At 42.7% G+C, this 23,152-nt stretch overlaps 1 protein-coding gene across 2 annotated transcripts in view; it reads right to left on the bottom strand.

The window, feature by feature from the left end:
• The window catches only part of adcy9 (adenylate cyclase 9), a 35,641-nt gene extending 12,853 nt beyond the window's left edge, over window positions 1-22,788 (bottom strand). The window contains exons 1-4 of one of the 2 annotated variants that reach the window (XM_034120431.1): window positions 21,656-22,788; window positions 18,749-21,271; window positions 595-794; window positions 28-135 (exon numbers count right to left, since the gene is read on the bottom strand). In XM_034120431.1, the coding sequence (XP_033976322.1) occupies window positions 28-135; window positions 595-794; window positions 18,749-20,642 (2,202 nt within the window). In that variant the 5' untranslated portion in view covers window positions 20,643-21,271; window positions 21,656-22,788. Of the gene's footprint in view, window positions 1-27; window positions 136-594; window positions 795-18,748 lie in introns of both variants that reach the window. The other variant, XM_034120430.1, reaches the window with a different exon arrangement.
• Window positions 22,789-23,152: the final 364 nt, after the last annotated feature.

Below are 23,152 nucleotides of genomic sequence, written 5' to 3'. Positions count from 1 at the left end.
GTGTGCGTGTGCGTGTGCGTGTTGTACTTTGGCACTGCTGCTCTTGTGCTCCTCCTGGCAGCCGTTCAGCACGGCCACATCTTCTCCCTGCTCTGCCCCCGGAGACAAGGCCACACTGCGGGACACACAGGGAGGCTGGGGAGACAAAGGACAGTGTGGGGGGGAGAGAGGTTGACAAATGAATACATTTCACGAAGAGGCAGTGAAAGATATAACAACACTTAGACGGGAGTGTTTGAGTGTATACAATATGCCAACAGCTCATTGACTCTTTCACTCAAAATAAGGGGTGGACGATACATCCAAAGTACCTTTACAATGATCGCACGCATCAAAAGGTTTAAAAACACAGTATTTTAGAGAAAATACAGGAAGATCTTTATACAAATGGCAAATTTACAATTATACAAATATTATTTATAATCTATCAAACAATCAGAATCAGAAGTCTTTTTATATTATTTAGTTATTATATTTTATTTCATAAATAATAATGCATGGTCATACTTTTTTTAATAAAAAAACATAGAAGAATAAACAGTAGATGTATTTTTCATTATGTTTAACCCTCACATTGTATTTTTTCTGACTTACCCTGATCCTGTCCAGGGGTTGGTGGCGCAGCGGGGGCTCAGCAGCCTGCGGACCCCCGGGGATGAGGTCCGGTGTGCCGGGCTGAGGACAGGAGGACAGGCCGACCCCACCCATCTCTCCACCTGACAGTCCCACCTGAGGACAGACACACTGAGCGTCCAGCTCCACCTTCCTTCCTGAGATCAGGTAGGTTTTCAGCCCTGAGGGGAAGCACAAACAAAAACTCTGTTGAGAACTCTGCTGTCCTGATGTCAGTGAGAAACAAATATATATATAATCAGCTGGTTATAGCTTTAATTATGCAAATCGTATAGCTTGTGCTTCTTTGTTATGTAATTGGATGTTGAGGATACCAAATCAGAAATGAAATCTCACAGTACTTCTGAGTGACAGGTGTTCATGATTTTCAAGATATTTCAAGATATTTGCCTTATCAGCCACTCTTTGTTAATGCACACACATCAGGCCAGAGCTCTGGCCATGTTCACACTCGTGTAGGGCCAACAAGGAAATATACAAACAGTGGATTAGAGTAGTGGCCCACAGCCAGCCGCTATCAGCCTGTCCAAACACACGGTAACCCGCCTCTCTGTTCAAACAGCTAGATGCGCTAACCTTGTTAGCAGGGTGACGACTGCAGGAGCAACTGTAGGCCATAAAGGAACCTGCTCCAGGGGTCTTTACGGGCTCCCTGCCTCACACTGGTTGCTGGTGTTACATTTCATTGTTATGTACACTATTTACTCCTGAAAAGGAACCCCTCATTTGGCTCCCCTGCTCCGTTGGTATGAGATATTCCTAGAGTACAACACAACTTCTGTGTTTTGTAGAAAGCCCATTCCTGCATCAGTGAGCTTTTAAGTTTGAGAGATAACAGCTTCCAGGACAAAACACTGCATGATAAACTAAGATATTTCTTAGATTTTATTATGACTGTGGTCAAGTTTTGACAGGATTGTCACTGCAAACAATTTAAATATTTATAAAATCATTAGATGTTGGATATTCAAGTTGTTGCGAAAAGTGAATATTTTGTATTGTCTCTTAATAGAATGTGTTCATCATTGTATAAGAAAGTTGTCACTAAAGACATTACCGTATAAAATGCAGCTTTTATTGATTTAATTTGATAGGTGCCTGTAAAAACCTATATGACAATATATGAATATAAAAAAGGAAACATAAAATAAGCACAATTCAGTCTATGATTTTAATTAGTTGATGCTGCCCCTCACTGACACACTAATGTTAACTTTGAGCTGTGTTCCCTTCGAGAAAGATCCTCACCCCCTGAATATACGTCTTGTTAATAGAACGTTTCTTTTTCAACAGAAAAGAGGAGAGATATGCGTATGATGTGTCAACCTGTGTAAGTGTGACTGATGAGCATCCGACCCATATGTGAAAGCGTGTGCGTCAGTCTGATGCTGAGGGGGTGTGTTCATTAGTCTGTTTGTGTACTACAGAATTTTTGGTGAAAAACACACACACACACACACACACACACACACACACACACACACACACACACACACACACACACACACACACACACACACACACACACACACACACACACACACACACACACACACACACACACACACACACACACACACACACACACACACACACACACACACACACACACACACACACACACACACACACACACACACACACACACACACAGGACTCTCATCTCACTGGATGTATTTACTGTTTTATATCTCACCATCTCCTTTGATCCTCCTTACAAGGTACTCCTTATCTTGTTCTGTGTAATAGTTATCTTATGTGATAAGAGAGTGATAACCTTTATGAACCAAGGGCATTTTATAGAGCTGCAGCCATGTTGTTTCTGCTTCTTCTACTACTGAGTTTCATTAATGTGAATTTAGGAATTAATAACGTGGAACAAGAATAAGAACTTCCCCCTTAGGAATTCAAAGGAATCGTTATCATCAATAAAAAGTTCATGGTTAAAGTAATTTGTAATAGTCTTTAGCCTCTCAAATATGGAGAATTACTGCTTTTCTGTTTTATTTATCATATTAAACTTGATATATAGTATGGTTTTGGATTGACAAAACAAGCAGTGAAAGATATTGACTTAAAAAAATCATATTTTTCACTATTTTCTTATTTTTTATAGAATAAAGGATCAAATAAAGGTCCTATGATTTATTGAATCACTGTTTCATGTATGAAAGTTAATCTGCTGTGACATGCAAATATAAAAAGATACAGAGGTTAAGTTTGCCTCTGTGAAAACAAAGTGTTTCAGCAGCTTTAGAATTTAATAGAATTAGTTATGAATGCGTCACTAACAAGGAACCTATCTTGGAGTCTGAAGCACAGTGTCTCTTGTTCCGTGCCCTGGGACTGTCCACTTGGCAGACGCTCTCAGCCTGTAGGCCAACAACAGCCCCAATTTAGGGTTTGAGTCCTCTGACAAGCGGGCGACAAAGGCCATTTTGGAGATCTCGACCCACTCACACACATGCGCGCACACATACACACACTGTCACGCAAAGGTTCACTGCTGGTCCTTACCGTCTAGTAGCTCGAAAGCAGGAGCTGTGTACCCCGTAAGAAAATTGATTAAAAAACTCCACTGATTTACTGTTAGGTCTTCAATTAAGATATTTTTCAGTAAACAGCAGATAGCGAAAGCAGACCAGCAAACGGCGAAGAGATGTTGAGGGGGAGGAAGAGGCCAAGAGTACTTTAAAGGTCACTGAGTTTAGCATGCCTCGCATAACCCACATTCCTTGTCTTCTTCCATTTCAGCTTTCTAACTTTATCAACAGCTTGCTCTGAACTCTAAAACAGGGCCTTGAATTGTAAGGGCAATTAAAGGCCTGACATAAGAGACAAAGAAAAATTGAAGTTTTTTGACAATAGTTTTCTGAGTGTCTACTATCTTCTGTGTGTCATCAAAGCTCTACAGCTTACAGTAACAACGCTAATCCTTTATTACTGAGTGTGTGCAGCCAAATCCAATGAAACAAATGTGTCTTGTGTGTGTGTGTGTGTATAGATCTTCCCTCGTCTCTGTAAAGGCAGCGCTCTGGGAAATAAACTGACACCAGCATTTTAAAAAGTCTCAATGCAGCTCAATGTTTTTATTGATTTATTTAGACCAGCTTGAGCACAGAGAGTTCAGCTGAGGACGGTTTACTACTACAACAACTACAATAAACACACACATACAAACACACACAGACAAAGAGACCCATACAGTATGCATGTACATCTAGTCATGAACACACTGGCAGACCTGATGAATCGACAGAGCTTTAACTAAGTGTGGCAACATGAGCAAAACATGGAAAATAAACATAGTGAGGCCTCATCATCTTAACGGCTTAACCACGCTTTCCTCAACATTTTCTGAAGTGAGCCATCTCCAGTGATTTTCATTAGGGCTGCATGATTAGGGTAGTGTTGACTGATTGTAATTGTGATATGATTAGCCATGTTAGAGGGGATGATGGGTATTTAAAAATGTTCCTCATTATTATGAAAAATATGTTAAAGGTCCCATGTCATGGCCATTTCTACTGATCATAATTCCATTGTTGAGGTCTACTAGAATAGATTTATATAGTGTGCAATTTTCCAAAATCACATTGGTTTCTCATACAGCATCTATGTATAGTATGTGTATTCACTCTCTGTCCTAAACGGCTTGTTGGAGCTCCTGCCCCCCCCTCCCTGTGAGCCCAGTGGCCGTCTGCGAGACAGCGAGACACAGTGAAACCCAGCCGGAAACCAGCCCACATGCACACACCCGCAGCCTGGCTGGGAGTTTGTGTGTGTGCTCACACACCGACTCACAGCCTCGCCGCGTCCCGCCGTCTCAGGGAGGAGAAATCGGCGGAGCTGCAGCTGAGAAAAGATTGAGTGTGTGTGAGGAAGTCCGCGGATTGGTCAATTTGGACCAATCCACGGACTTAACCTAACGGCTCCGCGGACGTAACGTAACGGCTCCACGGATTGGTCCATTTGGACCAATGGGTCCATTTGGGTATGGGCACGTCACTGTACCCAGGAAGAAAAAGAGAAATCTCCAACGAGGCGTTCTGGGGCAGCATAGACAGGTATTTTCTGTGTTAGAGTTGTACTCGCTCCAGGGTGTACTTTGAGGGTTTGTGACTTTGCAGACGGTTTACATGGATAAAAAGCTACATAACCGGAAAAGCATGACATGGGACCTTTAAAACTATTGTGGAGGGTTTTTTTTATAAGAGGATCTGTAAAAAACTAAATATTTTTTTATTAATTCTGTAGAATACTAATTGTAGGCCGAGACTTCTCTGCAGCACCCCCGCACTTGGAATATTTCCTTTAATAAATATTGCTTTTGTTGCATTACATTTTTACATTACATAGCATTTAGCTGACGCTTTTATCCAAAGAAAATATGTGAAAAAAAACATAAAGATTCAAATTAAGGACAACAAGAATAGTGCTGACTTCAAACAAGCAATATCATTGTAAGTGCAGGTGCTTAAGTAAAACACATTTTATGATTATTTTTTGCAATTTCAATATTGCACTAGTCCATATTGAGATTTAGATCAAATTAATTAATTAAGATGAATTGTGCAGCCCAACCAAAAGCTAATAGGGGCATTTTATATAATTAATGCGTTTTAAACATATTGAGACATTACCATTTAGATTATAAGAATTAATTAATTAATTGTGCATTTTTATTCAATTATTCTTAAATGTGCATTGTTGCCACATAACGTTCCACTGTTGAGTGACTGGAAAACATAAGCTAGTTTAAAAGCATCTGCAATCCCATAAACATTCACCATCTACTGTACTGTCTAAACTCTGCAATAAACACAACCTGATGTGTTAATAAATGTACATTTCTGTTTTGACTGATTGTTCAAATAGGTATGCAATGACACCATCCAAGTGAAAGTGGCCCTTTATTCACAAGACACCCTTTTCAGGAAATATGCAGCATCCGCCGGTGTGAGACATATTGGATAGTGGTATTTCCATATGAAAACACACACACACACACACACACACACACACCGCCTTTCCTGTGAGTATGACTCATACTAGGTAGTGCAATGCAGTGTGATCTCCTGCGCCCCACATAACCTTATTTATTAAAAAACAACCAATAACGTGCTAACACACACACACACACACACCATCTGCACAGTCACTTCCATGAGACCAAATATAAAGAGTGAATGAATGAATGAACAGAAGGATCAATGGAGAGGAAGCGTAGCTGAGTTGTCACATTCCACATGTACACCCGAAGACCGTACACACCATAGACACACACACACACACATCCAAAAATGACTCTTACACACTCCCAAACTCACTTACACCGACCTGATTCAAACACTTTGCACTAATGCTAAAAGATCAGGGAATTTCAAGGATTGACAGGAAATTATGCTTGCAAATTTTAATAATTAAATACTCCAGACATGTAAATATTTTTGGGTAAAAATGTGGTACATTTCTCTATATCAAATTGATGTGAAAAGCATGGGTTTGGAAGATTTTCCAGAGAAATAATAAATATTCCTGGGGATTGTGTTTGGGCTTCTTCACCTATTTTGCTGACAGCATACAAAATTTAACAAAGAAACATTGTGGAAAGAAATATTTCTATTTGATCTGAAAATGATCATCAGTTACAGGCCTACAAAGCCCTACTGCTGTTACCAACGTTGCTGTTAACTTTACACATTCTGTTGAATGATTGCACAGCTTGTGTATCCACACACCCACACTTTCACCCTCTAACCATGCTATGCACACACACACACACACACACACACACACACACACACACACACACACACACACACACACACACACACACACACACACACACACACACACACACACACACACACACACACACACACACACACACACACACACACACACACACACACACACACACACACACACACACACACACACACACACACACACACACACACACACACACACACACACACACACACACACACACACACACACACACACACACACACACACACACACACACACACACACACACACACACACACACACACACACACACACACACACACACACACACACACACACACACACACACACACACACACACACACACACACACACACACACACACACACACACCAAGTGCTCTAAAAGGCTTGTGTACAAACTAAAACATGAAATAACACACAACACACACACACACACGGTCTGGGTGAACGTGTTAGACTAAAGCTGACATTTCAGAGAATCCCCACCAGGCCGTCCCAGTTTCCGACTCTCTGTACTTCCTGAGAAATGACCTTTGACCTTATGGCGGCTTCCAAGCCCATGATCAAATCCCTCCCTAGTGACACAAAGGTCGCCGGCTCCCCTCTGGTCCCACACACTGTGAACATTTTCTCAAAATATGAAGCATGAAGGCAACTGAAGTCCAAACTGAAGCAGGAAAGCCATAATAGGAGCAGACAGTGGCTAAACGTCCCCTCCTCTCTTTGAGCTTTTTCTTTCGTTCTTCACTTTCATCTTGCTTCTTGGAACAGTCAGAAAATAAACAACTCTGGCCCTTTAAATAGACTTCAACTTGTTTTCTCTTTTCACAAACTTGGCCTTTCAACTTTCCAACTTCTACTCAAACTCTCTCTCTAACCTTTGCCTTCAACTCTTTCTCTTTTGTCTTGCCAAAATCGTACATCTTGCGTCTTTATATCGAGCCACTCTGTCTTGTCTCTGCTGTCATGTGCTCTCATTCTGTCAGCCATCTTCCTCTTACGTTAACCTACTCCCACTGCCTCCCCCCCCCTCTACCCTCCAGTTTTCTCCCTGGTCAGTGGCGGGTCTTGAGAACAGGCCTCGTGCAATAGCAGATGCCTCCATATTTGGACAAGCTGATGGAGGCGAACGATGAGGCTCTCACACGATCCTCCTTAAAAAATGCTCCCATCCATCCGTCCCTCCTCCCTCTGCTGTGCCATCGTTTAAGTCTAGGGAGTTCCCTATCTTTCTGTCAAATGTATACTCAAGGGATTTAATAACACTAGATACATAAGATGAGAATAACACTTCCTTTGTCACATCATCCCTTGGGTAGAGTGAGCTCTCTGGAACTTGCCCTATAACTGGAATCAGTTTTAAAGGAAAATCTAAAATGCAAAGAGGAACAATATCGCTTACACAGTTATGTGATGGCCCATAGATTCTTGTCGTGTTGTAATAAAAACCAAGACAACATGACAAGCACAATTGAAAAATCGACAAAATCTGAATGATACGAAAACCATAGCGGCGCCCCTAACAATAGTATAATGTTATTGCACTACACCAATATTGTTGTATACAGCTGTATTCAATTTGACGATTATCATATGTCTTAATTTTCAAAACACTTTTGAGAAGTGAGTGTATGTATGTTATTTGAAGGTAGTGAGCTCTCAGCTGATGTTATTTTACCTTTAGGAGTTAACATGTAAACTAACATGCTTTAGTTATATAAAAAGTTTTACAGACATGCTTTTGTACCTGTTTTTTTTAAATAATGATATACTCGTTTATTTAAGGGTTATGGTAGCCGATGATAATAATGACGAAAGTGAATACTCGGAAATGTTCTAAGACAGTTATCATTCCATCAGTATCTCATAACGTTAGAACCGTATTTCACATCTCGTTTGTAGGCTCTACCTTCAATGTGTGTGTGTGTGCGTGTGCGTGTGCGTGTGTGTGTGTGTGTGTGACATGCAGGTTGACAGGAACAGTGCACTCCGACTGTCACTGCGTCACACTGAGAAACACACACACACACACAGCTGTTTGAAGGCATTTTAGAGTCTGACTTCACAGAGCCTCTGAGTTTTCTCTCGGCCGTTGCTCAGTGGCAGAGGACGGTCCTTGAGCAAGAAACAGCCAGCCATGGTCCCTCTGCATAGGGTACGCCGATGACGACTGACACGTCAATTTGTTTAATGCACACACCAACATATTAACTCTAAGCACGCTGGTACATTAGCAGTGCATGGTGTACATATCTAGCAGGTTTATTATACTAATCACAGTCTTCTTTTCATGTAATATATATCTGAAGGGGTCACATTTAAATGTATGGCCTCATAAGACTCCTACAGTTGTTGCATGGCGTGATTCATTCTGCTGTACCCCATGGGTTTGTCGACCCACTCACAAACACACACACACACACACACACACACACACACGCATACCACCCCCGCTGCCCTCAGCTAGACTGTGGGAAATCCTTGGGAAAGGGTCATGACCAGAAAACATGCTCCTTCTTCTCTCCCTCTCTCTCTTATGTTCTTCCCGCTAATGTCACACAAGTCTCTCTATCCACAGACCACCAGGGAACAGCGCTTTACATGCTGTTTACAGTAGTGCTCGACTGATGCAGGTCTTGGAAGACCGGTACTTAGATTTCTAGACAGACAGCTCAGATGTGTTGTGCCAATTGCTACATTTATATACAACACATTAAAGAGAAGCTCCATGCTTTTTTTAACTTCTCTGCTTCAAATTCCAACACAAGAGATCCATACAGCCTCAAATGACCAGCAATCAAATCACAAACATATTGCTGTTGTGTAAGTTGGGCGTACAGTGAAGTGATGACATACTTTTGTAGTCCCACAGAAGTAAAAAGCTAACATAACGCTTTAAACAAACTACATAATGGTTTCATAACTTTGTCGATAAGTTGTCGCTAAGCTAAAGCTGGTCTCATGTTCGGCATGATGGTATTTAGAAGTCTTATTTAGCCACTTGTGAGCAACTGCCTTTTTTTAAAACACGTAAAAGAGTCAGATATAAAAGGGGTATTCACTTCAGTATTTTTCGTCTTAGAACAAAACTCATACGCTTGTATAAACACTAGACCTCATTTCAGGCATTTAAAAAAACATTAACTTCAATACAAGGGAACCTGGACGTGCTAAAATAGTTTAGGACTCAATTCTGCACCACTCTTTTCTGAAGGAAAAAAATCATGTTGCTTCTTTGAGACCAAAGGGCATGCTGGGAAATGATTGACTGAAGTAGGCAGGTAAAGGGAAAGAGGGCACACCTTTGTGTAGTGCACCAGATCACTCTCCTCCTCATTGTCTATTAACTCTCCCTTATTAGCCCTTTAGCTATATAACCAGCTCAAAGGAAGCTCATGGATATTTTAACAGGCTGGAGGCCGCACTCTCTATCTATTATTCAGAACAGCCGTTTAGCACAGCAGCACTCCAGCATACTTGAGTTGGCGCATACACACACACAATCACACAGAGCAGCACAAACACACAGCTGCTGTTGCCACACTGCTCCATACAGCTGTCGCAGAAGTGGAATTTTAAACAGTTGTCATATTACACACTTGCACACAAAATACAGAATAACTAGCAGGTGAAGGGGAGATAATAATGTGACCCCTTGTGCAAATGAAGTTTACAGAAAGCCATGACCCAGCCCTGACCTATATACAAACGAGCGAATTTGATTCTTGACCCCCGCTAATCTGACACTCATGCATTCTGTATGAGCTGGTCAATTAGTAACGGTATGACAGGCGTGTCAGAACGGCCTTCGTCCCCAGGAAGTGAATTGTCAGGACTAACCATTGTTATGTGACAAGCAATGTGCCTGATAAGGCCGGGGAAACACTTTCCCAGAATAAAATTATAAGAAAACACTCCACTATATCTACTAATAAACACAGAGAAGAAATAAAAGTGTTCTGCCCGGTGAGAGCAAAACATGCCTTTGCTTCTGTCGACATATTTAGACAATACATTTGCAATATAAGAGTCATGTACTTTGCTGGAAAGATTAATGAACATTTGAGAAAGTCAGAACTGGTTTTTATTGTTCTAACAAAAATGATGTCACTTAAATGCGGTCAGGGAAGAACTGAGAAGCAATAAATCATCAATCTTTTTCCTACTTCTTTCATCCTCAGGTGTGCATAAACTACAGGTGATGAGAATCATGTAAATGCAAAAATGATTGGGAAATGATTGTTAATGTTAATTAGTGTTAATCATGAGAAGTAATACCGGCTGAAAGAAATGCATATCATCTTTACCTACTCTGTACTGCACACAATGAATTCAAGTTAAGGTCCAATAAAAGCCAATATTACATTGGAGCATTGTTTTCATAGAACTTGGATGTTTATGCAAAGAAAATGAAGAAGAAAGAAATGTGAAGAAAATGCAAGTCACCTTGTGTGTAATAAAACAGCAAATGATACAGGTTAGCAAATTCATCCTCCTGTAACAAGTCATAATCCCATAATTGACTTTATGGTTGTCATATAACTTAAAGCAAATACACAACATGGTTATGTAATTCTTCATTGAGTGACTCACAAACATAAGCATGTGCTACCCTCCGTCTCTTTTAAACAGAAACATACAGATTAAGATTAAAGACATTTCAAGCAGGCGAGTCATCTATTCGGGATTACTTAATTAGGTAATTACATAAAATGAACACTTCTAAAACTAGAATATGTATCACCGAGAGCAAACTACCTGGAAAGACTAGTTACGGATTAAGTGTGCGCATATGTGTGTGCGCATATGTGTGTGTGAGAGAACGTTATTGGTTAAGCTAGTCTTCACATGCAATCAGGCTAGGACAGGGTTGGGTATGCTTATCAACACTGCACACACACACACACACACACACACACACACACACACACACACACACACACACACACACACACACACACACACACACACACACACACACACACACACACACACACACACACACACACACACACACACACACACACACACACACACACACACACACACACACACACACACACACACACACACACACACACACACACACACACACACACACACACACACACACACACACACACACACACACACACACACACACACACACACACACACACACACACACACACACACACACACACACACACACACACACACACACACACACACACACACACACACACACACACACACACACACACACATTTGACTCAGCACATTCTTGAGGAATAGGAATGACAAACTTCTTGTGAAATATGTGGGCTGAATGAATAAAAGAAAGCTGATTAGCAGAAGCGTAGGAGACAGACTTAGTATTTGACAGATCCTCTATGAGAGAGAGGTGCAGAGGGTGAGACAAAGTGTTATAGCAGGACTGTTATAGGAGAGAGGAAGAGGAGAGAGAGAGGAGTAAGAACCTCTGGTCTCCTCTCACTGTGCTGTATACTGTGCTGGTTCCCTGGCTACTGGCTGTCCAATTATGATTTAGTGTCTCTCTCTGGAACACACACAAATAGCATTAATGATAATGGAATTAGTATGTACCTAATATAATATTGGAGAACAGCATTACGTAAGCAATTGTAGGTCGGCTTCAGGGCAGTCTGTGTGTGTGCAGCGCTGAAAGGTCAGACTCAAAGCAATGACATGCTTCTTCATCTTTGAGTGTCCTTACACTTTGTTAAACCATTTATCCTCAACTAAATTATATTATTTAATCCAAAAAAATGGTATGTTATGAGTTATACATTTGTCTGTGTAAAATTGTAATATCAAATTTAAAAGGAAGTCAATTTCGAACATGAAATACCCTACCTTGAACTTAAATGGGCACTATTATGCTTTTGGGGTTTTCCCTTTCCTGTATTGTGTTATTTAGCTTTTTGTGCATAACAAAAAGCTAAAATCCCAAGTTTCTCTCCCCCCCCCCCCCCTGCCTAAAACGCCTCCATTGGACTCCTTTGTTTACCTTAGTATCAAAATGACATCACTATGTAACACTCAGGCCCCGGCTCCACGAGGACAAATACGGCAAAACGCATCGGAGTAACGCAAATGCAACCGCAAAAAACCTTCCGTCCCCACGCAATATACACCGGATTGTGTCAAGCTCCACGAGACGGCTCCGTTTACATCCAAACGCTGGAAAAGCTGCAGTACATATGCCGAACCTGTACGTGGCGCTGTAACTTCCTCCACAAAAGCAGCAACTTCCTCCACAAAAGCAGCGAAGAAGAATGGTTGTCATGGCTGCACTTCTGTGTATTCTCCGCGGTGGGGGCCGACAGAACCGGGCAGAGTTTTTCGCCGGTCAGCGTGTGTTAAAGTTTAAATCTTCCGGACAAAATTATAAAAGTGCCGGTCAAAGGTCTTCATTGTTATTTATTGAGCTTTAAAACAAATGAATAACGACGATATAATGATATATAATCATCAAATACATCTCTTTTTCCTCTCTTCTGACAGCGTCAGTGTCTGTCTCATGCAGCAGCTGATCCTGTAATGAGTGACCCGACAGTAAAAATGAACATATTTATAACTAGTTTAGTTTGAGAGGTAATTAAAATAGCTAAGGGTGATGATCTGACTTGAAGTGTGTGTTTTGCTCCCGCTGCATCACAGCGGCAGGAGCTGCGTGTCTCCGTCCTGTCAGATTAGACTTCACTCGCGTTTATGTCCATATCGAGATAAAGATAAATAATCTGAATTCAAGGAGGAGCTCCTGTAGATGTTGCACAAAGAACTGTAGCATGGTCAGTAGCGACTGGAGCACGATAGCAACTCCGCGGGGGAGAGGCAGGGAGAGGCGGGGCTATGAAAACGAATGACCGTATAGGCGACTCCACGGCCCCGTTGGACCCCCCAGAGCGCTCAGTTCCCAGATCTATCCACCTTTGGACCCGTTGTCGTTTGCGGGGTCTGTTTCTACGTTTCCCTTACGGCGTCGTGGAGCTTAGAGGGCTATACGCATGAGAAATATGCGGATTCAACCAGTTTCCGTCCTCGTGGAGCCGGGGCCTCAAGCTTCTATTGGCGAGCACTCCAACACATTGTATGTAATAGGCTAATGTGCGGGACATCTAGCACAATAGGGCCCCTTTAATTTGTGTGCAACAAGTATCACAGAATCCAAGATAGTCAAGAATGTAAATAAATATATTGAGGAATTACATTTAAATTAGTCATATCGCTTTACCACAAGTGACACATAAGTGCAAGTAGCAAAACACTGCTGCTGGCATGGATATTATTAAAGATAACAACAAATTGTAAAACTGCTTTTTACCAGTTTATTATTCTGATCAAGTCACACAAAGTCCAGTTTGCACACTGGATTAGTAAATGATAAAACATGAACTCTGTTATTTTTTTAATTGCCTTTCACAGGAACTGACTCATCTAGGGTAAATTCACAACTTGTAGTAGAAATGTTCCTAAAACAAAAGCAACCGCGCTCCAACAATCATGATCCCACTTTAAAAGTCCCTTTTTTCTTTTCCTCCCCCTCTCTCCTTCACCAGTAAATTCCATTCTGTTCTCCATCTTTGCTTTGATATGTTCGGCTCGCCTTGTACTGGACGGCATTTTTCTTTTGATTCTGTTATCAAGCACAACGACAGCCAGACGCAGACAAAGATACACACACATGCTAGCTAGACCACCTAGTCAAGTGATTACAGTCGACCTCTGAACCCTGGAGTGGTGAAACAACACCATGTTGGGTCACTGAGGCCTCAGGGCAACCATCTCCTCCCGACTTTACTCAAGAGCATTTCTCTCGCACAAATGCACATACTTTATATCAAAGAGTCAAAGGAGAGACAATAGGACAATACAAAGAAGCAGGGGACATACTGAAGGTGGTGTGTGGAGGACAGCGGAACATGTTAGTGATCTCTGTGTGTATACATGTCTGTTTGTGTATCTAAGGGACAAAGACTCTAATCAGTCATTTAGTTTTATGACTTGGTTGTTATCATATAACATGCGCACACACTCACACGCTTTGTTTGACTGGCAGTGCTGTGGTCATCATCGGTAGGTGAGGATCTAAAGTTATGAGACAATTATGCTGTAGGGGGGGTTGGTGACAGTTAAGCTTTTAAAGTACATAAGCTTTTACCTTTAGCAGAAAACAGTGCATGAAGCCAGAGTGAAAGTGGCACAGCCCATGAACCACTGGGGCTGGTTCTAGTTAAGGGTCTGCCATTTGCTGCTGCATGTTTAGGTGACATGTTTGATTTAGCACAGACTAACCAGCCGGAAGGAATGGACTTCCTACTGCAACACACTGCAATGGAAGAATAGAGTGGTGCGGGGTTGACGTATGTTGTGGGACGACACGGAAGTTAGCATCACAAGATGTGCCTGGACAAAAAGCCAATTCGATTTCTCCAGTGAGTTTTGGAATAATGTTGAAAATAAGATCTGTGGCAAACACATGTTTATGATAATCACACGTTTTGTTTTTTGTTCAGCAGGATAATCTCCAAATATGACTTTTATAATAGGTGACGCGTAAATGCGATCGGCAGAAGTAAATAGCTCCAATAACGTTATCGATAAACTACATCATGGTCGCATGTCACCACCGCTAACCTAAAGGCAGCTAGTATTCAGCTTGATGACGTTTAGTAGTTTTATTGATTGCAACTGCCTTTTTTAAAGAAATGTAAAAGCTTCAGACATTCACGATTGGGGTATTTACTGATAGAAAAAAACTAGTTAGGTGGTTTGAGGGAGGCATCTAACCAAAAACTAATTAAAAATAACGTCTAGAGAAGTGGGCCCAGAAGTGCTAAAGTGCTTACCTGATTACATCTATTTCTTGCACTACACTATAGGCTTGTCTGTACACACAAAATAGATACATTTAAGCAATCAGCTTTAAGAGCGAACATATCAATATAAACAAACATAGACATAACCTCCAGACTCACTCACGCATTGCCAGTGCCATCCTATGAAACTTTAGAGTAAATCAAGGTCTGAACCTTGAGTCTGCTGATATACAACATACTGCTATACTGCACCGTAACTTTAAATGTAGATGGTCTAATGCATATACATGGAACATGACGGAAAACAACACAGCCTAATTGTCCCAAGCTCCAACAATAAAAAGGAGGCTAAAAAGAAGATAGTGGAATACCTGCAGTGGAATACTGGTGTTTGCGCGCCAGATACAGAAAGTGACATATTTATATTTAAAAAAGTACAAGATCAAGTTTAGCAGAGCTACTTTGTTGGTGTTTTGTAGTGCGTGCTGGAATGCTTCTCAAAGGATATAGAGTGGGAGAATTGGATCATGCAGCGCCGGGATCACACTCTTCAATCCCCATTTATTAATTTTACATTTAATCATTTAGTTGATGAAAGCACTTCAGGATGTCAAGGCTCCGTCAGATCTAGCTTAAAAGAAAGGATGTTTTTTTGGAAGGCAAGATAATGTCAGTGTGCAGGACAGGGTGGGAAAGCACAGAGGAGACAGGAGCTGAGGGTGAGGGTGAAGGGAGTTTAGGCAGTGAATGTGCATACTGAGTGACGGGCAAAAACTGTTGAGAAGCATGTACAGTTTCAAAGTGACGCAATAACTGTCATTTTTTTGTAATCTTTCGATTTAATGAAATAGTTTCACACTACGTAAGTGCAAATGATACACACTGTATAACCCATACACTGTATTTGTGTACTCTTTAGACATTTGCACACTTTAATCAACCTAAAAGTTGTATCTTTCTGAAGTACTGTAAAGCATAAAATCATTGCTAAATTAGCCCATTATTCAAAATGCCTACTGCATACCTGCATGGTTAATTCATTTGAGAACAGAGGTGTGACTCATCACTGCATGTTTTATTAAATGAATACAAAAATGTGAAGCAGATGTGTGGTATTTGGCAGATGATGTAGTCCATGTTATGCACTGTGATACCTGATTGTGTGCATCCATTACTAGCTAGGTTCAGTGCATTTCTGAAAAGACAAAGTACAGAATCATTGCAAACTGACTGCATTCAGGGCCATATAAAGCTTGGGCTGCCTAGTTGTTAAAAGGAGAGCAGGGTGTATTAAGGCACTAACAGACTGGAGAATGGTTGAGAGCACGCTATCTGAGGCGAATCCTTCGGCCTGCTGAGGGATCTATAGCAGAGCCTTGACTGAAGACAGACCCACAGCAATAAAGCAGTGTTACACAACAGACCACATGTACGGGCCTGGGTGACAGGTGAGAGACTGAGGCAGTGACTGTGATGAAACCACGGGCATGAGGAAAAGCAGAGGGAGAGATGTGGAACATGGGAGGCAAAGAGACAGAAAGAGGAGAAAGCAGATGACAGAAAGTCGGAAGAGTTTACAGATCGAGAGGGGCAAGGGAATTGAAGACAAATTATTCCGTTTATAATGAATATGTTTTCCAGAGAATATGCTACAGGGAATGAAAAATGACACTAAAGCCAAGAGAAAGACACATGGTGATACACAGCTACTCAATTGCGTAACTGTCTTTTTACAAATGGACACGTCTTTAAAAACTCAATGTATTTAAGTTGTGTGACAAATCCGACAATCACGGCAAAAACTGATCAGGTCATTTATTATTTCTCCTTAACTTGCTTCAACAACTTTCCCTAGTCTCTCTGTCTCCTAAACAAAGCAGTAGTATGTGATTCTGACAATGGTCTCTCAAGAGTTTGCTTTGTTATAACCCTCTTTTAGTCACTGTGAGAGAAGCAAAGTGTTAAGGTCATCTCTTTCTCCGAGCAGGAAACTGTGGCTTTCTGTTTCAGCAGGAGGAAAAAATGCCATTCTCCTTTTCACTCCCTCAACAAAAGCTGCATGTCAGTATCTCACTCTGTCACTGTTCGCCAGTCTGGAAATAGAGTGATGGCACCATTTAGAGCCAAGTGTGAATACACTGTGACACAGGGCCTGACAATAGCACAGACAGTCTCTGTTTGCGAAAGACTAAGATTAGACGGAATCCCCTGCATTTACGCTGCCATCCACAAAGTATTGAGACAGCGGATGTCGAGAAAGTCACATTTATTTCAGTATATTTGACCCTCTTCCTGGCGTCCTTGCACCACTATTCCGTATACAAGTGGTGCCACAATACAATTAACACCTGTTTAATCCACTGAAATCCAGTACCACATCTGCTCCTGTCAGTTAAGTCGGTCAGCTCTCCTATTATCAACTACAATCTCCAAATCAAAAACATTCTGGCCTCCCACAAACTCATTGTTAGGAAGAAAAACAGCCAATGGAGGTTGACAATTTGAACTGCAGGACTAAACTGATTTTTGTATGGTTGTAAACTCTAATTCATCAACAACAACAAAAAAGGCCTTTTCTGTGTACCAATCTTGATCTGGTTTGACTTTATTTGAATAATCAAATATCACAGCCTGAAGTGAGAGAATGCCTGCTGCATATGCTTAATACTTATCCTGGCTTAAGTATTCATTAAAAGTATTACTATGCAAGTTGTTTACAATTTGATAGCAAATGTTTCAAATCAATCTAGTGCATCTGCATACAAAAAGATATAATCTCAATGACACAGGCGTCTGTCAGTCAAATATAAAGCTCCCAAATAATCTATGTTTGAGTGCTGCTCCAAAATTGGTTCAAACCACTGATAACAGAAGGCAGTAAAGGTCAGTATAGAGAGGGTTATTCATGTCCTTCGGCAAAGAAGAGTTTCTGAAAACAATTGTTGTTTGGTATTTACTGCTGCTGATGAAAGCTATCTAATTACCTACATCAAACACGTCTCTCTTCCTGGAGCGCTAATCTCTAAATCTTGTATCCCGATCTCCTGCTTCTGTTGGAACACCGTTTCAACAGGACTAACTGGTCAGATAACATATTTTAGTGTGTTGAAGCAACAAATGACCCCACTACCCTGATGACCAAGTCGACATGTTCAGACAATGCAGGTTTTCAACCTTTACTCTGTGAGACTTGCATTTATATTCATATATATGTCCTTTTTTCCGATTACAATTATGTGTTTTGCTTTTTAGATTAGTGTAACGTATAGGGTATCTAGAAAATCACTATATAAAGTAAATGTATTATTATAAACATTTTGTCACAAGCTCAATGGAGTTTTTTCAAAAGGTAATTCGTAAAAGTATAAACTAATACCCATTAACCAGTAAAACCTGTTTTTTAGACCAGTTATTTTTGGGTGACTGCCTTGAAGTTCTATAGCTAAATGATTAACATCTAGTGTGCACAGACTTTCAGTTTCACTCATGAGATGTAAGATGTGACCAGCCACTTACCCTTCAGTTTCTCCACCACACTCTCCCCGGCTCTCTCCGCCACCCGTCCATCCTCCCTCTGGTAATGGTCATCCAGGAATCGAACCGTAGCTTCTGACAGGTGGACCTTGCCCGCCACGCCCAGCTGCTCCATCAAGTTGGCCAGGTTGACATCATTGGACCACACATCAAACTTGAAGCGCTTCATGCCCAGGATCCCACACAGCACGGTGCCAGTATGGACGCCGACACGCATGTTGACCGTCTCGCACGTCTCCTGGCAGAACTGCTCGATGGCTTGGATCATGCCCAAGCCCATCTCCACACAGCAGTTGGCATGATCTGGACGGGGCTCAGGGCAGCCAGCGACACAGTAATAGCAATCTCCCAGTGTGCTGATCTTCTCACAACAGGTGAGCTCACAGAGCCGGTCAAAACGTCCAAACAGATCATTGAGAAGGCCAACCAACGCTGGTGCTGACTTATTGGCGGACATTCTAGTGAAACCCACAATGTCCGCAAAGAGGATGCTCACAGGCTCCATGCGTTTCATGTTGAACGGCCGGAAGATGATCTGTCCCCGGGGGATGGAGGTCTTCTTGCGTTTGTGATTGTTGTAAGCGTAGTTCTTTGTGCTTGTGGCACTTTGGGCTTGTGAAGCTCCACCGCCTCCTCCACCACCCACTGAGACGGCTGAAGCGGAGCAGGCACCTGAGGAATAACGCTTGCCAGAGTTCTCGCCACCACCCTCATCATCGCCTTGCTTCATCAACTCATCTGCAACCTGCTGCGGCATCACAGAGTGGATCATACGCTCCTTCAAGGCCTTCTCCACCTCTAAGTCTTTGCCATGCATGATAGCCTGGCCCACTTTGAGGAAGGTGCTGCGGGAACGCACCTCCGACATGATGAACAGGTGGATGCCAATGACATGGGCACACAAGTGGAGCAGAGCTTTGGCCGGGCCCAGCCAACGGAGGGTGTCTCCTTCCCTATGCGAACCTGAACCCTCTAACCCTGTCCCCCATCCAGTAGAGTCATAACTCCTTTGAAGCAATGGCAGCCATTCTAATGCCTCAAATAATATAGAGTACAGGAGCCCCAATATCACTGAGGCATACAGACGCACATGGAGGACGCTGTATAACAACAACAAAACCTCCATGCACAGGGAAAAGGTGCCCACGGGGGAGATGCAAGCTGTTGGAAGGGCTCTGTCAGGTGAGGGATGTGAGGAGTTCCCCCTGCCAGCCCCCTCCAGCTCAGTGTAGCCGGCGGTCTGTACCTGTGGAGCTAAGGTGATGGCAAAGGTGACTGCGATCAGGAACAAGGAGGTTTGGTTGTACAGCCATGTGTAGGGCTGGGTTAGGGTGAACACAAATAGGATCACTAGGACAACTAAAAAGGCGGCAGTGGGGGCTAGGAAGGTCATGGGGTGACAGCGGTCACTATTGACCCCAAAGTAGATCCCCCAGAGTACAGCTGCCACCGCCAGGTAGAACAGGACATAACGAAAGCGCCGCTGTGTCTGAGGAAAGCACCTCTCTTGGCAAGCGTCTTCCAAGATGGGGGAGTCAAATTTGGGGTCCCAGCACTGAGCTGCAGAGCGCTCGAACAGAGGAGGGGCCTTCCTCTGCTCCCTGGCAGTGGAAGTCCCAGCTGGTCTGGAGTCTGCTGAGCTGCAGCTGGAGGAGATACTGTATTTGTGGGGGTTAGGGTTCATTTTACTCACAGCCCCATGGCCTCCAGCTCCTCCTCCCCCTGCTCCACTGCTGGCAGCCTTCAGGGGCTCATGTTGATGCACGTGTGGCGCGCTGTTGGAAATCCGCACGGTCACCGCGCCATCTCCGCTAGAGTCGCAGCTCACTTCCGTGCCATGCCTGGGAAGCTGCCGGTGATGTTGCAGAGTGGCCATATTGACTGCTGTGGCGAGGAAACGATGGGCGCGGGAGAGGTGTTAAATATTAATAATGTCTTATGATGGGCCTCAGGCAATTAGACGCGTGAGTGCACATATGGCAGGGAGGAGGAAGAGAGTGACAGGCAGACAGGAGGGAGAGAGCAAAGGTGTTTGGTGGAATAATCACAGTGCATGGATGGTGATCACAGCACAGACGTCTTTGCTACGCAAACAGCAGCCTGCACACTCACTCACACAAAACGCGCCGTTCCAGTTTCTTGAGCAGTTCATTATCCAGCCCCGGGTTTGCGTCAGTACTCACATTACACGTATCCTTCTCCAAAGAGGCTCTGGGTTTGAGCCCGGCTTTCTCTCCAGCTGCGGTAAAAACAATGTCATCACTCTTTCTGCCTTCTGAACTGAACATCCTTCTCGAAAAGGACTGGTTGGTGATGCAACGGATTTTGTATGCCTACATCAAGTCGGTCCTGACGTTACATGACTGGAAATGACCTCCTCTGGATGTGCGTAATGTGTCGATGCTGCTGACATTACAAAGTCAGACAGCGTCAGAAGAAATACCCAGATTGTTTCTTCATTCCAAAATAACGTTGTCTGCGTGGAAACAGAGCTCAGGTCCAGATCTGTATGAGCAGATACAGGCTGTCAACAGCTGTGCACAGCAAAAGTTACACTGTCCCTCTTATCTGCACAACATGCGCGACGAATGGCACATGTACACTTTATTTCCCTTCTTAAAGCACCTAACAAATTGTGGGGTTATGAACAGCCAGTAGGTAGCGTTCAAATTAGTTTTCACTATACAGCATCAAAACTGTAAAAAAAACATATATTCTTTAAAGAAAATTATCAGTTTTCATCTAAAAGACTATTATCGTTTCACATAAAGTGGTGTAGTCTATGCAGTGAAGGTTTAACATACACAAATAATGCCAGCTTAAAATGTTAGCAATTTAACATTGTGTTAATTATAAAAAGTGGGTGATGTGTGATTAAGACGGCTTTACCTTCCACTACAACACTCCCCATGTATGCCTCAGCGTGCTAAGGATTTGCATTCCTTATCCATAGACATTCTCCTTTCAGATGTATTCCAGAGGGCCCATTAAAATAGTCCCGAGTGAGTTATTTTGGAGTCCTGTCCAGTCCAAGATCCGGATCATAAGAGGCCTGACAGGCAGGCCTATTCCCACAGATCCAGCCCCGTCCTTTCCTGAACTACCTCTCCGGATTCTACAGTTTATTCCACTCTGCTTTCCAAAGAGGGGGTCGGGCAGGGGTCTGCGCTATTCAAAGACGCGTAATCCGAAAAGAGAAGCGCAGAAAATACCATCCGCTGTCCCGAATTAGTGTAGGTTTGCCTCTGCTGGGAGTGTCTGCAACTTGTTGCGCGCAGTTGGCAACATATACAGCTATGAGGAACAGCCTCGGTCGGAACAGGCTGGTCTATAAATAGAGACGATCAAAACTCTTGCAAAAACCGCACCGAAGGAGTGTAACATTTGAAAGCTCCTATCCACTTAGTCTGTGGAAGCGCTTAATGTTAAAGAAAAACGTAGTAGGCTACTTGAAATCCATGTCGTAAAACGCATGCAAAACGTCAGCGGTAGGCCCCCTCTGCTTCCAAAAGCTCCCAAACTTTTTTTTTTTCCCAGGCCGTATTTCCTGCGTTTGGAGAGGAGACCCAGTTAGGAGTATCTGGTTATTTGGAGCTGAGGCTGGATTTCCTCCCCTTGCATTTCCCCCCAGAGCAAAGAGAGTAGAAAATTCCCAGAGCAATGAAGGAGATCCTCTGGATAGCTCCTCGGTTGGATTGTCAATAAAGACTTCCCTCAAATAGAATAGTACTATATCCTAGTCTTAACCAATTCCTTAGGTCTGGATAACAAACACAACACTGTGCGTTCTGGCCGCGGTGCGTCCCCTTCCGTCCGCCGCTGGTTGCCTCCCTTTTCCCCTGATATAGCTCTCTGCTGAGTTGGGGGGCTAAATAAAAAACAGATCCACTGCGGGAGTTTCGCGGCAGCTTTTCCTTCTTATCCGGCTGAACGTAATATCTCCACTCCTGTAGCTGCCACCATCTTCGCTGTGACTGGGTCGGAAATCCTCGCCCAGCTGTTGTGGCGGTGCGGGTTGGTGGGACCAGCCTGTCAAGCAAACAACGGTTTAAAAAAACTCTGTTTCCGGTGTTGCCTTTCAAGACGACCAGATATTAGTTAGTTAAATATTTCACATTGGCTTGGACAGAATACAGGAGAAAGCTTAGAAAGGTAACATCATATCAGACTGCTGAAGTTAAGGTTAAATTAATAGGAATATATTGGTATTTTGCAATTTCACAACACAACATTCCTTAGTCAACAGAAACATTGAGGTCGTATAATGTTGATTGAGTCATATTTAATCTATAAAAGGTAGCCTATGTCCATCTCTTGTCCCTAGCCATAGAAGGGAAGGCATCCTTAACATAAAAAAAAAACACCATAGGTACTGAGTTCAGAAAA

The sequence above is a fragment of the Trematomus bernacchii genome, unplaced genomic scaffold (genome assembly GCF_902827165.1).
Source record: "Trematomus bernacchii unplaced genomic scaffold, fTreBer1.1, whole genome shotgun sequence".
NCBI classification, from domain to species: Eukaryota; Metazoa; Chordata; class Actinopteri; order Perciformes; family Nototheniidae; genus Trematomus; species Trematomus bernacchii.
This window is presented reverse-complemented; position numbering and strand designations above follow the sequence as displayed.